The sequence below is a fragment of the Arabidopsis thaliana genome, chromosome 3 (genome assembly GCF_000001735.4).
Source record: "Arabidopsis thaliana chromosome 3, partial sequence".
NCBI lineage: Eukaryota > Viridiplantae > Streptophyta > Magnoliopsida > Brassicales > Brassicaceae > Arabidopsis > Arabidopsis thaliana.
Genome location: NC_003074.8, coordinates 5,710,880 through 5,730,117, shown reverse-complemented (window position 1 = coordinate 5,730,117; position 19,238 = coordinate 5,710,880). Strand labels below are relative to the sequence as shown.

At 36.2% G+C, this 19,238-nt stretch overlaps 4 protein-coding genes across 14 annotated transcripts; 2 read left to right on the top strand and 2 right to left on the bottom strand.

Moving 5' to 3' along the window:
* Positions 1-943: 943 nt before the first annotated feature.
* AT3G16820 (F-box and associated interaction domains-containing protein) lies at positions 944-2,102 on the top strand (the record flags this gene model as incomplete). The annotated part of the gene is made up of 2 exons (NM_112556.1): positions 944-1,250; positions 1,468-2,102. 2 exons carry the CDS (start codon positions 944-946, stop codon positions 2,100-2,102), a joined length of 942 nt encoding a protein of 313 aa, NP_188305.1.
* A 351-nt stretch (positions 2,103-2,453) lies between these two features.
* PUM24 (pumilio 24) lies at positions 2,454-6,896 on the top strand. Its single transcript, NM_112555.2, has 17 exons — positions 2,454-2,791; positions 2,880-2,933; positions 3,018-3,079; positions 3,172-3,253; positions 3,346-3,469; positions 3,543-3,626; positions 3,732-3,846; positions 4,058-4,208; positions 4,317-4,430; positions 4,720-4,791; positions 4,900-4,950; positions 5,036-5,086; positions 5,262-5,369; positions 5,481-5,669; positions 5,778-5,852; positions 6,185-6,438; positions 6,556-6,896. The coding sequence occupies exons 1-17, from the start codon at positions 2,579-2,581 to the stop codon at positions 6,680-6,682; spliced, it is 1,926 nt and encodes a 641-aa protein (NP_566559.1). The 5' UTR covers positions 2,454-2,578; the 3' UTR covers positions 6,683-6,896.
* A 36-nt stretch (positions 6,897-6,932) lies between these two features.
* AT3G16800 (Protein phosphatase 2C family protein) lies at positions 6,933-9,177 on the bottom strand. 6 transcript variants are annotated; one of them, NM_112554.3, is made up of 6 exons: positions 8,964-9,177; positions 8,576-8,844; positions 8,089-8,376; positions 7,786-7,906; positions 7,465-7,688; positions 6,933-7,368 (listed from the first exon to the last, which is right to left on the bottom strand). In NM_112554.3, exons 2-6 carry the CDS (start codon positions 8,822-8,824, stop codon positions 7,195-7,197), a joined length of 1,056 nt encoding a protein of 351 aa, NP_188303.1. In that variant the 5' UTR covers positions 8,825-8,844; positions 8,964-9,177; the 3' UTR covers positions 6,933-7,194. The 6 variants fall into 6 exon arrangements, with proteins under 6 accessions (NP_188303.1, NP_001326940.1, NP_850599.2 ...); NM_001338263.1 differs by having other exon boundaries at positions 8,617-8,844; positions 8,964-9,142; NM_180268.4 differs by having other exon boundaries at positions 8,576-8,862; positions 8,964-9,088.
* A 1,748-nt stretch (positions 9,178-10,925) lies between these two features.
* Positions 10,926-19,229, bottom strand: PLDP1 (phospholipase D P1). 6 transcript variants are annotated; one of them, NM_112553.4, is made up of 20 exons: positions 18,550-19,229; positions 18,131-18,232; positions 17,889-17,995; positions 17,645-17,783; positions 17,242-17,415; positions 16,581-16,754; positions 15,918-16,160; positions 15,717-15,833; positions 15,432-15,571; positions 15,118-15,267; positions 14,756-14,912; positions 14,196-14,675; positions 13,896-14,006; positions 13,183-13,329; positions 12,899-13,096; positions 12,644-12,745; positions 12,236-12,367; positions 11,942-12,007; positions 11,801-11,862; positions 10,956-11,671 (listed from the first exon to the last, which is right to left on the bottom strand). In NM_112553.4, exons 1-20 carry the CDS (start codon positions 18,787-18,789, stop codon positions 11,422-11,424), a joined length of 3,291 nt encoding a protein of 1,096 aa, NP_188302.2. In that variant the 5' UTR covers positions 18,790-19,229; the 3' UTR covers positions 10,956-11,421. The 6 variants fall into 6 exon arrangements, with proteins under 6 accessions (NP_001326709.1, NP_188302.2, NP_001326710.1 ...); NM_001338257.1 differs by having other exon boundaries at positions 10,926-11,862; positions 18,550-19,183; NM_001338256.1 differs by having other exon boundaries at positions 11,801-12,007.
* Between the last annotated feature and the right edge of the window lie 9 nt (positions 19,230-19,238).

Below are 19,238 nucleotides of genomic sequence, written 5' to 3'. Positions count from 1 at the left end.
TAGAAGCTCTCTTTAGCATTGCTATTTAGATGAAAATAAAGAAGTTCTGTATTGTCCATGATACAATTGTTGTTCTCTTTGCATATGAAAAACAAAAAAATGACTTTATAACATGTTTGTGTAACACATGAGCTTGAAAGCAAAGGAAATAGATGCTTTTTACCAGCTACCAGAATTGATATGTCCACTCTCTTTAAATCAACATATCGGGTCCGATTGGTGACCTATAAATGAATACAAGGAATGAAGAAGAACATGACTAAAAAAGAACAAACAGGAAAAGAAAAAATGATAAAATAGGAATGAAAAGGAATGGATATAAAGGAAAAATAGAACAAATGTTACTGTAAATGATAACCAAAACATAGAATAAATAGTAACAAAAATTAAAAAATAAATAAATTATTTTTCAAATTAAATATTAAATATAAAACGAACATAAATTTAATTTTTATTTAATAAATATTTAATTTTTTTTCCTGTTTGTTCCTCATCAAATTTGGGAAGGAAAAATTTTCTTCTACCATTCCTCAAAAAATAAAGAATGATTAGGAATATTGTGGGGTCTACATATTACAATTTGGAAAAAAAATACTAATGATGGTGAAAAAAAGAGGAACAACATGTTGTTCCTGTGCATTCATTTTCTAAATAATGGTCACTAATAGGACCCATCGTATGATCAATTAATGAGATTCGCTAAAAAAAGTCCACTATTGAAAATCATATGTCAAATTATTTAAATTAAAAAAGCAATTCAAGGAAATTCAAGATATCAAACATAATAAAATCTATATCTTAAGTTAACTCAGAAAATATAAATTTTCTGTTGCATACCACCGGGTGTGCCCTAGCTAGGCAGAGAAAAGAAAAGAGTTTTATTTTTTTTGTTTCACTGCTAAAGGTAACTTGATTTGTAGTATGACATATAACATATTCAACAATGGCGATTTCAGATCTTCCTAGGGATTTGGTAGAGGAGGTGCTCTCTAGAGTTCCGGTGACATCTCTGAGAACAGTGCGATCTACTTGCAAAAAATGGAACATTATATCCAAAGACGAGAGCTTTACAAAGAAGCACGTTGGTCAAGCAAACGCAGCAGCAAGGGAAAGTGAGTTTCAGGTGGTAATAATGACGGAATACAAAGTTTATCTAATGAGCGTCAATCTCCATGGCATTCAAAACAATGTTGATCCATCTATAGAGTTTAAATGTAAACTTATCAGCCTAGATGATTCAGATCGAATAGGTATATCTCAAGTCCATATCTGTCACGGTTTATTTTTATGCATCACCAACGAAAAAAATTATAAGCTTGTGGTTTGGAACCCTTATCGTGGGCAAACAAAGTGTATCGAACATAGGATTTCTTACAAGAGATGGAACAGCTACGCTCTCGGGTACGAGATGAAGAACAACTCTTGTCTTTCGACACAAAATCTTGAAAATTGTGGTGACATCATTAGTCGATTTTCACCCAGTTTATGAGACTGAAATTTACAACTTTCACTCTGATTCATGGAAGAATATTGTTGATTCCACTCCTGAAGGGGATATGCAATATTTTAAACAAGGCGTGTCTCTTAAGGGAAATACTTACTGGTTTGCTAGAAAGTATGTGATCTATGAAGGAGGACAAGAAGCATGGGTTAGTTTCTTGATTTGTTTTGATTTTACAACAGAGAGATTTGGACCGCGACTTACTCTGCCTTTTGACTATTCTACAAAGGAGAGTGTGAGTCTCTTGAGTGCTAGAGAAGAGCAGCTTGTGCTGTTATATCACCCCTGGTTTACAATGATGATGGAGATATGGGTTAGTAATAAGATTGAGCTCAATGCGGTGTCATGGATAAAGTTCTTAGAGGTTAACATGATAACATTCCCTCATTATCGGTTTAGTTTTCACCATGTGAGTTTCTTCATTGACAAGAAGAATAAGGTTGTAGTGGTTTTGGATAAAGACAAAGAGACGCGTTCTCGCAACTTAGGATATTTCATTGGAGATGATGGATATTTCAAAGAAGTGGAACTGGGAGGATCTAGAGACAGAAATGGTTATCCATTTGTGTTCTCTTATGTTCCAAGTTCAGTGCAATTTTAGCAACTTGCAAGAGACAACAAACCATATTTGATTAATTAGTCCATTTACAATGCCTAATCTATATGTATTTACTCTTTTCTTTTGTCATCTTTGGTTATTAATTTGTATACATGTCGACCATTGTTGGTCTTTGACTATTGGGTGCAAATAGAGATTCTTCATCAGAATGGATTTTGCTTCACAAGAATCAACAACATTATGAAATACAAATCAGAGATGGTTAAATTAACCAATGAAATTTCCACAAGTTAAACCGGAAAAAAACAGAGCGGACTAATCCAGTTGTGCCAATGGCAAAGATGTAATTTCAAAGAAAAAAGCCTTAATTTTGGTAATTGGTACTTGGTGTCCAAATTCCGCCAAACAAAACTGTATCGCCGTCTCTCTTCTTCCTCAAAAACCCTAGAAACTGTAAAACCCTTGCCTATCTCTTACACACACCACCATCACAGTTCAACTTTTGTTTGTCAACAACAATGTCTTCCAAAGGTCTGAAACCTCAGAAATCAACCAAGAGGAAGGACACCGATAGCTCTGCCAAATTCGATTCTCTAAAATCAAAGAAGCCAAAGCTAGTGTCTGGAGAACAACAACAACATGTGAAACCTAAATTTGGTAAACCCAAATCTGCAGGTGATAAGGAGCAGAGTACTAATCTATCGAAGAAGGAGCGTCGTGTACAGGCTAAGGTAAAACATTTTTGGATTTTGAATCTATATGTCTGATGAATTATACTTTAGTTTCTGATTCTTCATGTGCTTTGATTTGGGTTTGCAGGAGCTAACAGAAGCTAGGAAGAAGAAGAGAAAGCCTCATTACAATCTTGAGCAAGTATGCTGCTTTGTGAATTGAAATTTTCTGGCTTTAGTTTTTTTCGTCTTCTAGTTATTGTAACATAGGGATAACTCTTATCAGGAGCTTGTATCTCTATGGGAGAAGATGAGACGCCGTAATATCGGCAAGGAGGATCGATCAAAGTTAGTTTATACAATAAATTGTCAATCTTTGATTTAAAAAGGTTATATATTGTATTTGTTTGATTAAACTTGGTTTTGAAACTATTTGTTAGGCTGATTTCTGAAGCTATAAGGAAGATGAAGGGGAAGGTTCCAGAGATTGCAGTCTCACATGTTTCATCTCGTGTACTTCAGGTATGTTTTTGCATCTTTGAGTTTTGTTAATAAGGCTGTCAAATTTCTAACAAGATATGTAATTGGTTTGTTATTTTCTTCTTGTTACGTAGACTTGTGTGAAGTTTTGCTCACAAGCTGAGAAAGATGTTCTCTTCACGGAACTCCAGCCACAGTTTCTTAACCTTGCTTCTAACAAATATGCTGTTCACTTTATACAGAAGATGTTGGATGGAGGTATGCTCTAACTTCAACTTGTATATACAGTTAGCTTTATACAAACTGCTAATTTGAGTTTATATTTGTGTAGCATCTAAGCAGCAGCTGGCAGCTTGTATATCCAGCCTCAGGGGACATGTTGCTCCTCTTCTCCGTCATGTGTTCGGATCTCTTGGTATGTGGACTACTGATGTAACATAGTGATGTTTCAACATATATAGCATTTTTTGTTTCTTTTGAAGCTCACTTTCTCTTTGTTTTTTTTATAATCTTCCTCAAGTTGTGGAGCATGCATACCATCTGGGAAGTGCAGCACAAAAACAAGAACTCCTTGCAGAATTGTATTCTACTGAGCTTCAGTTATTCAAGGGCTTGACCACATCTAACGAAAAAACGTAAACCTTCATTTATCTTCCTGTCTTACTCTTAAAGTATAGGAAATAGAGCAGCCAGGTCTCTTGTATCTTTTTTTTTTTGATACTTGAGAACTAGGAATCCCTTATCTTAGCTTTCATTGTTGTTATTTGCGATGGTGATTACAAACTCGATATCACTCTTCACTGTCATGAGTTGAACATATATTAAGAGTTACAGAATGTGATTCAGGGTGGTGGACATCATTGCTAAGCTGGGACTGCAAAAAGGCGCTGTTAACCGACACATGACTGCCATTATCCAACCGATACTTGAGAAGGGAATTGTCGACCACACTATCACACACAAATTGCTGATTGAATACCTGACAATAGCTGATAAGGTATATATATGTATAATTTATGTGAGGGTTTGGGATTACAAATTTGTTTTGCATTACATTCTTCTTGTTTTATGCTAAATGGATTTTTTTTTTTTTTTTTTTTTGTAGACTTCTGCTGCAGATGTGCTTCAGCTACTGACAGGCTCCCTTCTTTTGCGTATGGTTCATACCCGTGATGGTTCTAGGCTTGCCATGCTTTCTATCAAACATGGAAGCGCTAAGGTACACATTCTTGAACTTTTTAAGTAGGTATCCTTTTTCTTTTACTCGTTAACTGATAATACAAGGGATTACCCCTCAGAATTATGGTGGGTTTCATTTGTATATCTCATAAGCTTTCATTTGCTAAGTTTTTCTTTCCTTTCTAATGGTTGTATATGTAAATCGTGATTTGAATGTAAATAGCAAAACATTCTTGTAAGACCTTTAGAGCAAAGGACTGATTGTAGAGATTTCAATAGAAAACTTATAAGTTGAACTTCTGCTCTTTCTAAATCGTATTCTTTTGCAGGAGAGAAAGAAGATTATCAAAGCAATGAAAGAGCATGTTAAAAAGATGGCTTTTGATCAGTTTGGAAGTATGGTAAGGAGGCATTTAATTATTTCCTTTTGAATTTACAACTTATAGTACTTCACTACCGGTTTGTATTCGTCTTTCAGATGTTAACCCTTGTCTACCATGTGTTCTCAGGTGCTTGCATGTATTTTTTCAATAGTTGATGACACAAAGCTCGTGACCAAGGTAGTTTCACTGAGCCAAATAAAAAATTGTTTGAATTTATATGCTTATGTTCTGATTCTTCTGAATCTTGTTCAACCATAAACAGATAATTGTTCGTGAGCTTGAGGCCACCCTAAAGGATCTTGTTATGGACAAGGTTTGTGTTCCTTCTTTATGAAATTTTTCTGAGATGAAACTTTACCTTATCGTTTCTTTGATCTGATGACATCTAACCTTTTGTTGGTTCCATTTTGTACATAATTTTGTTCCTTTGTTTTTAGGCCTTTCTATTTTCTTCTTTTAACGTTTACTTCAAAAAATTGTGTATTCAGAATGGTAGGAGACCGCTATTGCAGCTACTGCATCCAAATTCCTCACGTTATTTAAGCCATGATGATTTGGCCGCTCTTGATCTTTCTGTTCCATCACTCTGCTCAATGGTATGATGATAGATATCGCCAACTATCTTTTTAATTAAAATGCTAGAATTATTCATTCTTATGGATTTCTACTGGATATAAAACCTGTCAATCTTTTCCTTTCAATTTTAGGATAAGTCAGAGACATCCTCTAAAACAAAGGACACAGATGGTAACGAAATTGGTGAGGAGACGAAGGATGAACAAGAAGATACAGTAGCTGAACATTCTGATCATGAAGAAAACGTCACAGCTATGGGTGGTAAAAAAGACCCCCTTGTGAGAAGACAGGAGTTGCTTGTCAACAGTGGCCTTGCTGAGGTTTGTGTGACGTGGTGACTCAGATTTCAGTTTCTTGATTGTTTTCTGATACAATGTTGCAACTTTAGTTGTATTAACTCTCATGGATCATTCTTGATTTTTCTACAGAGGCTTATTGATGTGTGTGTGGAGAACGCCGAGGAATTCCTCCAGTCAAAATTTGGCAATGAGGTCATGTATGAGGTAATTTGTGGTCTCACATCGTTTGTTGGTTTTAGTCCTGTTGTAAAAATGTTTTGATTTCTGTAACTTGTAGATACCAATTTTCCACATGACATTTGTTAGGGTAGATAGTCGTATACTCTTATCCACCTTTCATAACAGATGCTACTTTCATTCAATATTTCTTGAAATTCAATCTCTACCCCAGATGAATCATATATTTTGATAACAAAATGCTAATTTCCAGTTTTCTTTTCTTTTGTGTTGTCATGATCTTCTTCCTCTCAACTAATCTCTAGATTTCATCAAGCTAATCTCTAGATTTCATCATTTTCACGTTTGTTTTGTATCAGGTTGCAATCGGAGGCTCTGATGGTATTCTCTGCCCATCTCTGAGCGAGAAGCTGTGTGAGCTGTACGAAGCTATTAGCTCTGTAGCAGCAGAACCGAAACCCCAAGAATCTGAGAAGGATTCAGAACACATCCTGGAAAACTTTCACTCAAGTCGGACCATAAGAAGGCTTGTCTTGAATCGCCCTGGTTTCGCGTCCATTCTCTTTAAGAAGGCCTTGTCTGGAAAATGTCGGTCGTGGGCACAAGGACACTGGTTAGTTAGTCTAATGAGTCCTCTCATACATCCATTTATCTGCAAACAAGCAGGTGTTTTTCGTCAAGCCTTGAAATCTTGTTCTGCTGCGTTAATTTTTTTTTTTTTTTTTGGCAGTTCAAAGATACTATCTGCTTTCGTAGAGACTGAAGATGTTCAAGTTCGTGAGATGGCTAAAACAGAGCTTCAGGTGTTGGTGAATGAAGGTACTCTGAAGATCTCAGCAACCAAGAAACCTGAATGATGCAACGGCCTCACTTGGCTTTCAGAATTGCGAATATTATGGCAAATTTTGTCCTTTTGTCACTATAAAGGGTAGAAGCAAATCCTCTTTATGACAAAACTGAAAACTAATCCTTGTCACAAAACTCATCAATGTTGGATATTATATATGAAATAGTTTTTTCTTTTAAAATTGTTTATTCAAGTCTTGAGTTATGATTTTGATTGGATTTATTCAGGACCAGCATATAGTTTAGTTTTTAGAATTGAGATTTTAGAAATTTGTCTTCTATAGAAATCATAATCAAGATCAAGGTCCAAACTTTGATCAATATATGAACCATTACATGTCGTACTTACAAACAAAACCATTATAAAACTCTTTACTCACCTATCTCTCCATTCTCAATCACTCCTCACAACATCTATTATTCTATGTAAAAATGTATATGTATCACATTTTTGTTGTTCAATGACGCCCAAAATACATTGATAAATGTATATAAGTAATAGAGAGGTTAAAGAAGAGTTAAACTAAGAAGGACGAAAGAAGAGACAGAGAACAGAAATATCATCCATGGCGATGCTTCTTCTCTTCCTACGCCAAAGCGTCACAGCTCTCTCTACCAATCTCTTTGCGCTCTTTCTTCTCTCTTTAACTCCTCTTACTATCTCCACTGCCTCATTATTCGTCATCACATCCCACATCTACATATACATACATACATCATTAGTTCATTACACAATTATATGATTTATCAATCTTGATTTTGATTTAAATGCTGAGTAAGTTTGATATATCACCCCATCGGTGGCCAAGATTAGAAACTGGTCCTTGTCGGTTATCTTTCGGTATGTTACTTCCGGTTCAGAGACTAAACCGAAGTCTTTAAGGCAGTAATCTCCAAACGCTCTTGAAACAGCTAAACCGAGTGATCCTCCATTAGGCATACCCACCCGGTACACTCCCGGTTCATCGTCTAGGCAGAACAATCGTCCATCCGATTGTTTTATCCGTTCTGCTTCCTCTGTTTTAACCGGAAATTATCACATACCAATTGTTAATTCGTCATTTCATCTGAGTAAAAGTAACTGTAAAATATGGAAAGGCTTCTAGAACTCTACCGGGAATGTTTGGTTTAAAGTCTACCGAGAGCTGAACCGGGACTAAACCGTTTCCATCATCAGAAGTTGTTGCTATTACTGCTCGTGAGTCACCCGCATTTGCTATAACGAGATGATCACCCTTAAAAAGACAAAATCAAACTTTATCATTTAGCATCTTTCAAATGAAACATTATAAATACTCACAAAATATTATCTATACACCATAAAATGAAAAGTTATAATATGGTTACAAGAACTTATGTATTTTTGTTTTTTGCTAAAGGTGTTCAGTACTATTATGAACATATGTATGTATGTTACCTGCAAAACAGCGGTGAGAGCGGTGCAGCCGCTACAGTAAGAATCAATGGAAGGACTGATCTTGAGATCAAGATCGATGATGGAGAATGTTTTCAGGCAAGCTTGCTTCCAAAGATCAAACGGAGAGGAACATTCCGGCGAGGATGATAAGGAGGCAAGAGTTTGTTGCCATTGGCAAAGCAGAGAAGATGGAAATGATTTTTTTACTCTTTTGGCTATCACATGTCCCCATGGTCCATGTCCATCAAACATCCCACAAAATGTTATGTCTTCTTGGCACCCAAATCCCTATATATTATGTAATATAAATACATAAAAACAGTTTAAATTTCACAACAAATCTTATAAACACAATTAATTAGTAACTACATGCATGTGATGATTCCATTTCTAACATATAAGTTCGTCAATAATTTGTAGATATCATAATACGTTTCATGGAAAGACGAATTACCTAACATATAGCTAGTATTTATATAAAGTGTACCTCCCAAACAATTGCACGATCTTGGTTGATTCCTTTCTCACCTCTATTAGAACAAATAGAGGTAAACCTCTTAGAACTTTCGGAGCTAACAAAGCCTGAAGTACCGAGCAACGTCGAGTTCTTCTTCGAATCTTTAATCATCGATTTTGCGATCTCTCTCCCTCCATCTTCATCTTCCGATAGTTTTTTACCTTTCTTCGTCGATACAGTTCTCGCTAATCCGTCCAAAAACGCTGGTAAAAGCACCATTCTTTGATTCTCTTATGATCCTACAATATATTTACGAACTTCATTTATAAGTTATAACTACTGTAAAAAGATATCCAAAAAGCAAATGAAAAGCAGAACAAAAAGAAAAAAGAGAATCAGAAGTTTAATAGGAATTTACTTTTTCTTCTCTGATATGAATATTCTTGATCGGAGTTTCTCTGTTGAATATATTTTCCTTTTGGTGGATTTACTACTTATAAGCTGGTGAATTGTCTCTATGACTCATCATCATCTTTCGCTTTCTCTCCTTCGACTATTCTAAGCCTTTTATTTTAATACATATATACACGTACAAATGCACATATACATTCTTTTTGCATGTCGACAAGGACACGTATATATGTTATGAATAAAGTTGACGAATTTTTTTATTTAAGAAGTTATAGTTGAATACTTGAATGTTATAATTAACAAAAGGGTTTATATATTTTTTTAGTCTAAGGAAATGTATACGTATTCTCCATTGGTAAATAAGATTCAATTAAAGAAGGCAACATATCCTTGAAGCTGCAGATTAAAACGTGTGTATGTTTGTGGGTATGATTAGAAGTGTATATGTTGGAAAAATGGGTATTACTGGAGTGTTTGGCGAGTGAAGATGTTATTTCAACGCAATCATAAAACGCGCAAGAAAATGAAGAATTATTTATGTTTGGGGTCAAATAACACAAACAAAAAAAAGCGTTACAACAACCACAATGAATAACCAATCAAAGTTTTCTTTTTCTTGCCATGACAAATAATAAAGCTTAAGACCGACAAATGAATAAACTATAGCTAGTTAATACCTCATTAGGATAGAGATGTATATAGTTTAATATAAGAAAATGTCTAGATCAAATTTAAATGTGGATGTGGAAGAAAGTTAATAAATTAACGAAAGTGGTGTAAATATAAAAGGATATCATGTGGGGTTTGTTAAACAATAAGGACTAGTCCAAAAAAAGGTGTGGCTGTGAGAGGCTCTCGAATCTAAAAGCTAATGGTAAGTGCCTTTGATCCGAAACAACTCTCATCTTTATAATTATTATTTTTGTTACACCTTGTCAAATGATAAGTTCCTATCATTTTAAATGTAATAATATAAAACCCGACATAGTTACGATATATATGCATACTCACAAAAAACTAATTAATATAAATTGTAGAAACGTTGTATACTTTGTATAAACGAGTTTTGAGGTCGTAATCTAGATCTACCATGAAATTTGTTGACATACCGTTTTTATGCTGCGACTACTAATAACCTAAAAATAGCTAAACAATTATAAGCAAGCCATGCACCATAATAAGATTTTTAACGTTGTTTTTATATCGTTTAGCCGTTTAGGGGTCATATAAGATAAGTATATATTTCCCTTAACAAAGAATGAAAAAGAGAAAAAAATATCAATACATACATATACAAGAAAGACATTGGCTCGTATGCAAATTTTACGTGTGTATAAGGTATTTACGTGTAAGGTTGTTTTTTTTAATTGTCTTTAACCATACATATGTGCCTAAGATATGGATGTCCCTAGTGCATATGTTAGATTTTATACATGTCCACTATAGATTTCTTAGGTAATCCATAGATATCAGTGCTTACGACTCTTAAGTTTGATTAATTATTAGTTAAGATGGCGGTCTAGCTTGGGTGGGTGGTAGAAATAAGATAGTGAAATAAAAGATAAAAAATAGAAATAGATAATATTAATTAATTTTCACTAGATGGAATATGCTAAATGCATGGTCGCAAATGTAACTAGCAAACCAAATCTATTTCTTACTTGGGAAACTATGAAATAAGATCATGTAAACATGTACCCGAACCAAGTTACAAAACTCTGTCCGTTTTGCTTTCTTTGATTTTAATCTTTTTCTGAAAAAGATTAATGTTGAAATTTGTTAAATAGAACTCCTAACTAAACTGATTTTTCTCTTGCTTTTGGTTTCATTACTTTCAGAACCGAACAAAAAGTTAACTTTTCGTATATTGCATGTGTGGATTAATATTTGATCACCAAATCCTCCACATGCTATGTATTACTTTTCATTTAAGTTTTTTTGTTGTCAGTTGAGACTTGAGATAAATAGATACAAACAGGTTGTGAACAAAATACGACACAACAAAGGAGATGCAAGTGGTAAAGATGGAGTTGTTTGACTCAGAGACAAACAAAGATAAGACCCAAACTCATTGTCACATCATATTTTCATATTCACATGGCACCTCGTGGATCTCGACACCGACATTATATTATTCAGTCTTTTTTCGCATAATTACAAATCATATGTGTCTGTGTGGGGTGACACATTCACTGTTATAGATAGTAAGCCAATATTTGACTTAGAAAATGACCTGTTTCTTTTCTTTTTTTACTTTACCTCGGAAGAGAGAAACCAAAAACTAGCAAAATGGCTTCCCTTCTCAGTTTCCTCCTCTGTTTGCACATATCATATCGCTATACAAACATCTTTAATTCTTTCTCATAAACATATGAGATGAAAATGGTTAAAGGTAGCAATGAAGTATTCTTCGTGTAGAGAGCTGTCACTGAATAAGCCAGCAGTCAAGAATTGATGTAATGATCTCAATGGAAGACTTGAGGGGAGGCGTAGTATTCACTCTCATTGAAGACCGGTCTTAGATCTTCTTTGCACATGAAATCTAAAGGGAAAGAGACGAGATGTCCTTTTATCGCCTTTAGTCTGTCCATTGGATCGCTTCTCTTGATGTCTCCATTGTGGTAAGACTCCAGCTTCTCTGGTGCTATTCCCAAATCGATCGTTGTGTGTCCCAGCTTCTCTTTCCAATACGATAGGCTTTGTCTGAAGGCCATTCTGCGTATATATTCAAGAGATTTTACGATCCAATGCCATGGATTAATCATAATCCGGAATCTTTTCGTTTCAAAAGGAATAATGATAGTGGCCAAAGGTGAAGAAAGAAAAGATAGACCGGAATTGTACCTTGAATGGATGAGATCATTGGGCACACAAGAGAAGACATCCTGGTATATCATTGTGTTTGTCTGCGTTGGGATAAATAAGCTCACTGGTTATATCTGGTAAGTGAAAATATAAATTTCTCTCTGTAATCACGTTTCCAACCTTTGCGGTTGCCATCCATATCTCCTTGTAGGTTGAATCAGAGACGGGATCAATAATCTGGTCGATCTACAAAGAAAGATCACATTTTAGTAATCAAAGCACATTTATAGTCTTAAGATCCTCTTCAGTCATAACCATTGATTGAAAGTTCATGCCGGCGTGGTTCAGATCATCTTTCATCATTAAGTCTAAGTAAAAGAATAATTTCCATGGCTTTTCAAGTGTTAAATCTGCCTATATACTGAAATATCTTAGACCACTTCGTAAGAACATTATAGAGAATATGACACAAACCTCTCCAGTACGAAGTCCAAGGTGTTCGGACCACAAAGAGAGCCTAAGACTTGAAGAAAATTTTCCAGCCTTCCATGGTTTTCCTGCCATGCGAGAATCTACTAACTCTGTGTCTTCGATTAGTACTCCAATCTGATATAAAGCATACAGAAGCATTTTATGCTTTTTTATGTTCAGCATACACAGTTATATAAAAAAACTTGTTCAACATACTTTAAATGAATTTATTCCTAACTATAAACTCTGATATAACGTGCTGAGGCAACGAAAATCTTTTTCCTTCAACAGAGGAAATAATTTTTTTTACTCTTTTTGTTTTCTATTATGATCTTCACCTTAGTTTCAAGTATGAAATAGGCTTTTGGAAATCATTGCTTAGCACAAGAAAGTACGTGAGTAAAATATGACCTCAGAATCTCTTGAGCCAAGCAAACTCCGGTCGTTAATATTGGCAGATCCAATCAATGCAGCACGGTCATCAACTATCATGATTTTACTGTGAACATACACCTGCATTGAGAGAAAAAAATAGCATTCACATTTTTAATACTCACTACCACTGCATTCAAGCACATGTATAACAGGGCATCCTATATGATTCCGTGATCACAAAAAAAAAGGCAGCAATGCACAAATCTAAACCCTGGATGATTGAGTTGTTACCTGACTAGTGGCGACAGGTCCATCCTCAGAAAGTTTACCATATGCCCTAAGGCCATAGAAGGAAATATAATCATGAGCCTTTACGCCAATAGTATTGTAAAGATTAGTCAATATTGAGTTATGTCCTCTGTATATGGTTCGATACTGCCAATGCATTATGGCTCTAACAGATGCTGCACCACTGTCGTCAATACCTCCCTGCCAGACACATACGTTGGTTTAAAAAGTTGCATTGCAGGAGCAAATCTTTTTAAACAGAATACACTTTTCTAGCCGAAACTAACCTGGAAACCGGGGAGGAGAGGTATAACAACAACAACCCTGAAAATTTTCTTCTCGTTATGGGCACGCAAAATCCTCTTGTACAATGCTTCTAAGACACGGTTCTTTACTGTGTCATCTCCAGAAAGGCCTGATATGAAAAACTGATTCTGGAGGCACAACATGCAAACAGAAGTCAGAAAAATAAAGACAATGTGAACCTGGCAACTACTACAGTTTCAAGAACTAAGTTACTTGTATTATCTGAAATATAAAGTATGAATGATTTGCAAGGTGGATTTTGCAGGAGCAAGGGTATAGGACTATTACTTAATGCTTAGTTTGTCCACGTTCAATAGGGGATTAGTTTCTTTCACCAGATAAATTAAACTTTTGTGTAGGCCAGATAAAAGGTGACCAAGGAAAGCTGCAGGATCTCCAGCAAAGCTCACCAAGGCTAAGAGGGAATCAGAGAGGTGCCAAATCAAAGTACGGAAACCAATACATGTATACATTATTTGACTGACAGCTCAAATTACCAGCACATTTAGCAGAATGTTCCATATTTCTCCCAAGTTGAATGTAATGTGATGCAAATTGCATTATGCATAATTCAGGGAGAAAAGATGTCAGGTCGTTTCAATGAAACGCTAAATGATGCTCTAATTACTTGGTCTATCAAATTGAACTCATGCAAAACCGAGATTCCACGACAAACACATGTTATAGCAAATACCTCAATGTAGATAAAATGTTCAGCTTTGTCAATGAGAGAACGGTAAGCAGAATGGATACTCTCTTCAACTTGGCTTGTACCGGCAGACCACTGACTGACACTTCGTATAATCTGAAAATAGTTCTAATCAGTGCTAAATGTTGAAGGGAAATTCTTATTATTATGATCACAATAAAATTTTAAAGCTTGTATGCTGAAGCCAAGCATGAAACAGAATAGGATCGTACATAATAGCATCAGCTCTATTCAGATTTGAAATTCCACATATAATTGGTATATATAAACTTTCATAACACCCACCTGACAGCGGCATGAAGTTCTCGGACCGACTTGCCCAGTCTCATCTGGCGACCCAACCTGATAATCATGATCTTGTGTTTCCCACCACTCTGAATCTATTGCATTAGAACCACGCTTTGCTACTGGAAGATCTAGCCCATTACGATCATCTACAAAGCCCCTCATAGGAGTATCTCCATCAACTGGTTCAATTTTTGATTTCCGGAAAGAGAAAGGACCATTTCTGTTGTTTGTTCCATTTTCTTTATGCCCCCCACTCGAACCATCCTGATCAACTGGTTCGTGAGGCAAAAGTAATGGAATGTCCTGCAAAGATGATCTAGAAGAAAATGAATCATCTCTTCTAATCCCTCTAATACTGTCTTCCTCTTTCTTGCTTTCAATGTCTGACTCCTCTTGCCTTCCCATGTAGTGGGGTATAACCATGTGATGTTGAGGCATAAGAAGCGGAATTGAATCCTCATATGGTGCTTTGTTTCTCTGAAAAACACAATGGTTATGTTACGGTAATAACAGGAAAAACAAACAGATAGAAGAAAGTTAAAGAAGTATGGGTGAACCTTAGCATAGTTCCAGCGTTGAACAAAGTGCCTAGCCACATCACGGCAAGGTGGTCCCCATAAAGCACAATGCACATCATGCCAAGGCATCCGTGGATGCTTTTTACGCTCTAATTCATCTTTCAGAGCATCCTCCCAAGTATTGGGTTCAGACTCTCTGGAAAATTTTAAGTACGTTCAAACCAAAAAATCAGAGGGTTGAATTCGGAAAGGTGAAATGACTAATGGACATCCTGGTTTGTATTTAATACAAAATTTGATTTCATCACAGCTAAAAATAACTAGCAAGTGACACATAAGTTCTTAGTTTTTATTACATCTAAAAATCAACTCTTTATTCGCATAAAGAAGGAAATTCTTACCTGGGGTTGTAATAGTCCTTTCCAGGCCATGTCACAGAAGGGTTATCTCCAACTTTATGTTCAAACGTGTCATATCGGCCAAAACACAAGTCTAGCCCTCCGATAAAGCAAACCTGATTATCGACGATGACGAGTTTTTCATGGTGAGACCTAGAAAGACACGCAGAGGTAATAATCAATGTCCTTCCCGCTTATTTTTGTGGTCAGATAGGAGTTTTTTAACAGTTTATCTAATATCAAACTCAGAAAGATAAACTAGAAAGAGCATTGTGACATATTAGAGTGATATATTAGAACTGTCCACCATATCATACCAGAGGTAGACACCACTTGAGAAATGATCAGGATAACGAAGTACCCGCACATTCTCATGAATGCCAAGAAGCCTGCGTTTGCTATATACACTGTTGATCTTTAAAGCAAGAGCAACCTCCTTGTAGATAAGGATGTATATCTGAAAAAGAAAGTAATAAAAATGAAAAAGTTGAAAGATAGTAATCCACCAAACCTGACAAGTCAGATCTCCATTGCAGACTACAGACATGCTTCACAACAGAAGATAATAGCTATTAAGTACATGCATGTTCTGTAGTAAGTACCTGAACTCCTTGCTTAGCTTTATTCTCCAACAAGTTATCAAGTCTGGATGAAGTATGCGGGTCAAAAGGACGCCTAAGATAGAGTTCTGGGCACACCCACCAGCCACAGATGAAAATCTATAAGGCAAATCAGATCAGTTGAAAATATATAACATTCAACACATCATCAGTCTCCACACCCAGTAATGAAAAGTGGTAGACCTCAGATTTAGCATTTTCAATCGCTGCAGCAATGGCTGCAAAAGCTGCTCCACCATCTACAAACCACTGGGCTTGACTTCCGTCATCCGTCAAACCCCTCGGCGGAGCATATGAGCCAAAGCGATGGGGATGGCACCAACCCTCAGGAGGTCTAAGAGCAGCATCGTTAATAGAAGCCACCCAATCTTTAACTTTTGCACTATTCTTTGCCCTTATTCTTATACTCCGGTTTCCAGATGTTACCTGGGATATTTTAACAAAAGTTATATACATGGATTATCCATAGCTTTCTTGACATATAACCCCAGAAATATTTGTGCAGCAGAAGAGGGGCAAGAAAAATGAGGATGATTCAACTTTTAGCTAATAAAAGAAGGATTCAGTAGGCTCCCATTTTAATTTACAACAAAAGGAATATTCTAATTTTCTTGGTTATCAGTTCTCCACGGCGCATTAGTGTCCATGCGTAATAGAAATAAAATTCGGATATATAACTTGGACAATTTATTTTAATTTCTCTAAGAAGCAATGAAGCATAAAAGAACAACATCGTAGATTATCAAACAAGGAGGATTGTATAAAAAGATGATCAAGAAAGCTTATTTAGATGGAGTAAGCACACATATAATTGATTAAAAGATAAGTAGGACAGTAATTGCTGACCTTGAATGCATGCCGCAAAGGATTATGATCCTTCAGTTCTACTGCTAGTGATATATCCACACCATCATTTCCATTAGAAACTGGTAGGACATCAAAAACAATTATATCTAATAGCTTCGCATCAAATGGATCTTCCAATAAGGCGAGAAAACCTGGCTTTAGTACCCCCCACACCTGTACTGGAGAAAAAGAAACCTTAGATACCATCTTGTCGTCACATTAATTTAGAATGTCTGATCAGAAGCAAAGACAGAAGTTATAAAAGGAGACAACAGTATTCGATGGCACATACATTGAAGAACATATGGATCTAAAGTAGAGTTAGAAAAACAATTTACTTCATCAACTTAATATCTCCCAACGGTGGTGAAGCATTCAGATAAGTTTGTTTCAGAACACCTCTCCAGTGAGAGTAGTAACAAAAAAAAATCATTACAAAAGAACTACTAAAGATGAATTTTGTTTCTTCTGATACATAAGCTATTCATGGCATTCAACGAGTTCAGAGACAAAGCAAGAGTAGGAGAGCGGACAAGAATAACAAAAGAACACATAAACAAAGCATACACGTCATCCCAGAGTTAACTCCAGAGGTAAACCAATTTTTCATAGCAAAATACATAGTACGCGAGTATGAGCAAGAAAATGAGAATTTTCATACCTTTTGCCAATTATCGTTGCAGCAACAGAACCAACAGCACCCACAACATCTATTAGAATCATCATCACTCTTTGAAAACTTCGGTAGATGTTTTACCATGATATAGTCTTCTTTCAATTTGGGCCCATACTCTGGTGAGAATGACAACATCGAAACCTCCAAAAACCTGCAAACCTATATTAGGCATTTAGCATTTAACTATGCATGCATATAGCCTCGGAAATGGAATGACGATCAATGTGTACAGGAATACAAGTTTGAAAAGCATGGAAATTTTCGCATAGTCACTTGCTGTACTAAGATTTCTAGCTAGAATAGAAGAGAAAACAACCCTTGACATAACTAGGTATTAACAATTTTAAAGTAGTTGAACAACCAAGTGAAATAGATTTTACAAATATACCTCCCGTGAATTGACGATATCAAGATTCCCCAGAAAATGATTCAGATATTCTTGCATTGCATGCTTTCCTCTAACTGATATGGACTGCTGTCTTCCCAAAGGACGAATGACTGGCAAAGCAGCGCTCGAAGGAACATCTCTGAACAAAACAGTCTACTTGTCAGAAAATGATGGCATCTGTTGGAAGAGTATAGACTCACATCAGCAACTTATCCAAGCAAAAAAAAATGCCAGCAAGTGTGACCTATTTTTGGCACTTTCATCTTGATGTAGCGGAACTTCATCAGCATCTTCATCTTGCACAACGGGTGGATGATCCCCTATTCCTAGATTTTGAAGCCATTCTTTAACCTTTAATGTGATATTCGAAAGAAAACCACATCAAACTCAATTCAACAGACCAAGGAAAAACCTTTAAAATATTCACTCAAAGGGAATCACAAACTAGTAGAAGAAAATTCCTTGATATATCAAGTCACCACAAACCTGTTCCTGCTTCTCGTGAATTTCTTCAATAAAAGCACGTTTCTTCAATGCAAAATGCAAATAAAAGACTTGAGATGCTTTCTTCACAAGCTGCCACTTGAACTGTTACATAAAAGCGCTAAAGTTAGGACTCAAGTATTCAAAAGTCGAAAGCTCCACTATAATAAGCAGCCTTTCCACTAAACTAAGGTGAAACATATAAATATTGATAAATATGTCTCTGTTCCGGGCTTCCAAAGGACATATAACATCGATCAGTGGTATCAGATTCAAGCTAGGTATCCAAAAGAACTACTTCGATCAATAGTCAGACATGACAATTTACAGTTGATACCCATCTCCTCTTAAGTGATTCTGATCCAAGCATCTATTATGCGACGATATTAGTAAGACCTACTAAAGAGAAGAGATGGACTCGCCTGCTTGTATTGGCACTCAATGGTGTAAGACAAGAGTACAGGGCTAATATCGCCGGCATCAGGGCGAGAGACAGAGACGATCACTGCTTTTGGTAATTCTTCAAAAATACGATTAGTCTCCTGCGTAGGAGCCGGCGCGAAAGAGAAGAGCGAAGAGACCATCGAAGGAAATTGCTCAGGCTGCATCTGAAAGTAGCGTCCACCACCACTGGCGGGAGACATCAACTGCTCAGATGCCATTTCTCTGATCTCTTCAAACCTCCAATTACCCAATTCGATCGCTCAATTCAAGATCTAGCAAACAAAAAATCTCCAATTCTCCCGTCGCGTTGATCCTGAGTTTGATCCTTTTCGTTATGCTTATACTCCCCCCCGGGAATTCCGATGAGAAACCGATCAATCTGAAGACCAAATCGTAGGAAGATCGATCCAGAGCGAAAATGGATTACAAAGGAAGACAAATCTGAGGGAAAATTCAAAAGTCGGGGAGAGAGAGAGAGAGAGAGGAATACACACGGTGTTGGTTTTTGATATACAGGTGCACGAAGAAAGCAAAGTGAACAACATGAACTATGTCTACGTCTACGTCGACTTTGACCTCTCTCTCCCGGTTTACTCCGATACCGGATCCGGCTATATATTATTTTCTTAACATTTATTAATCAAATCAGTGATCTTATACTATGTAG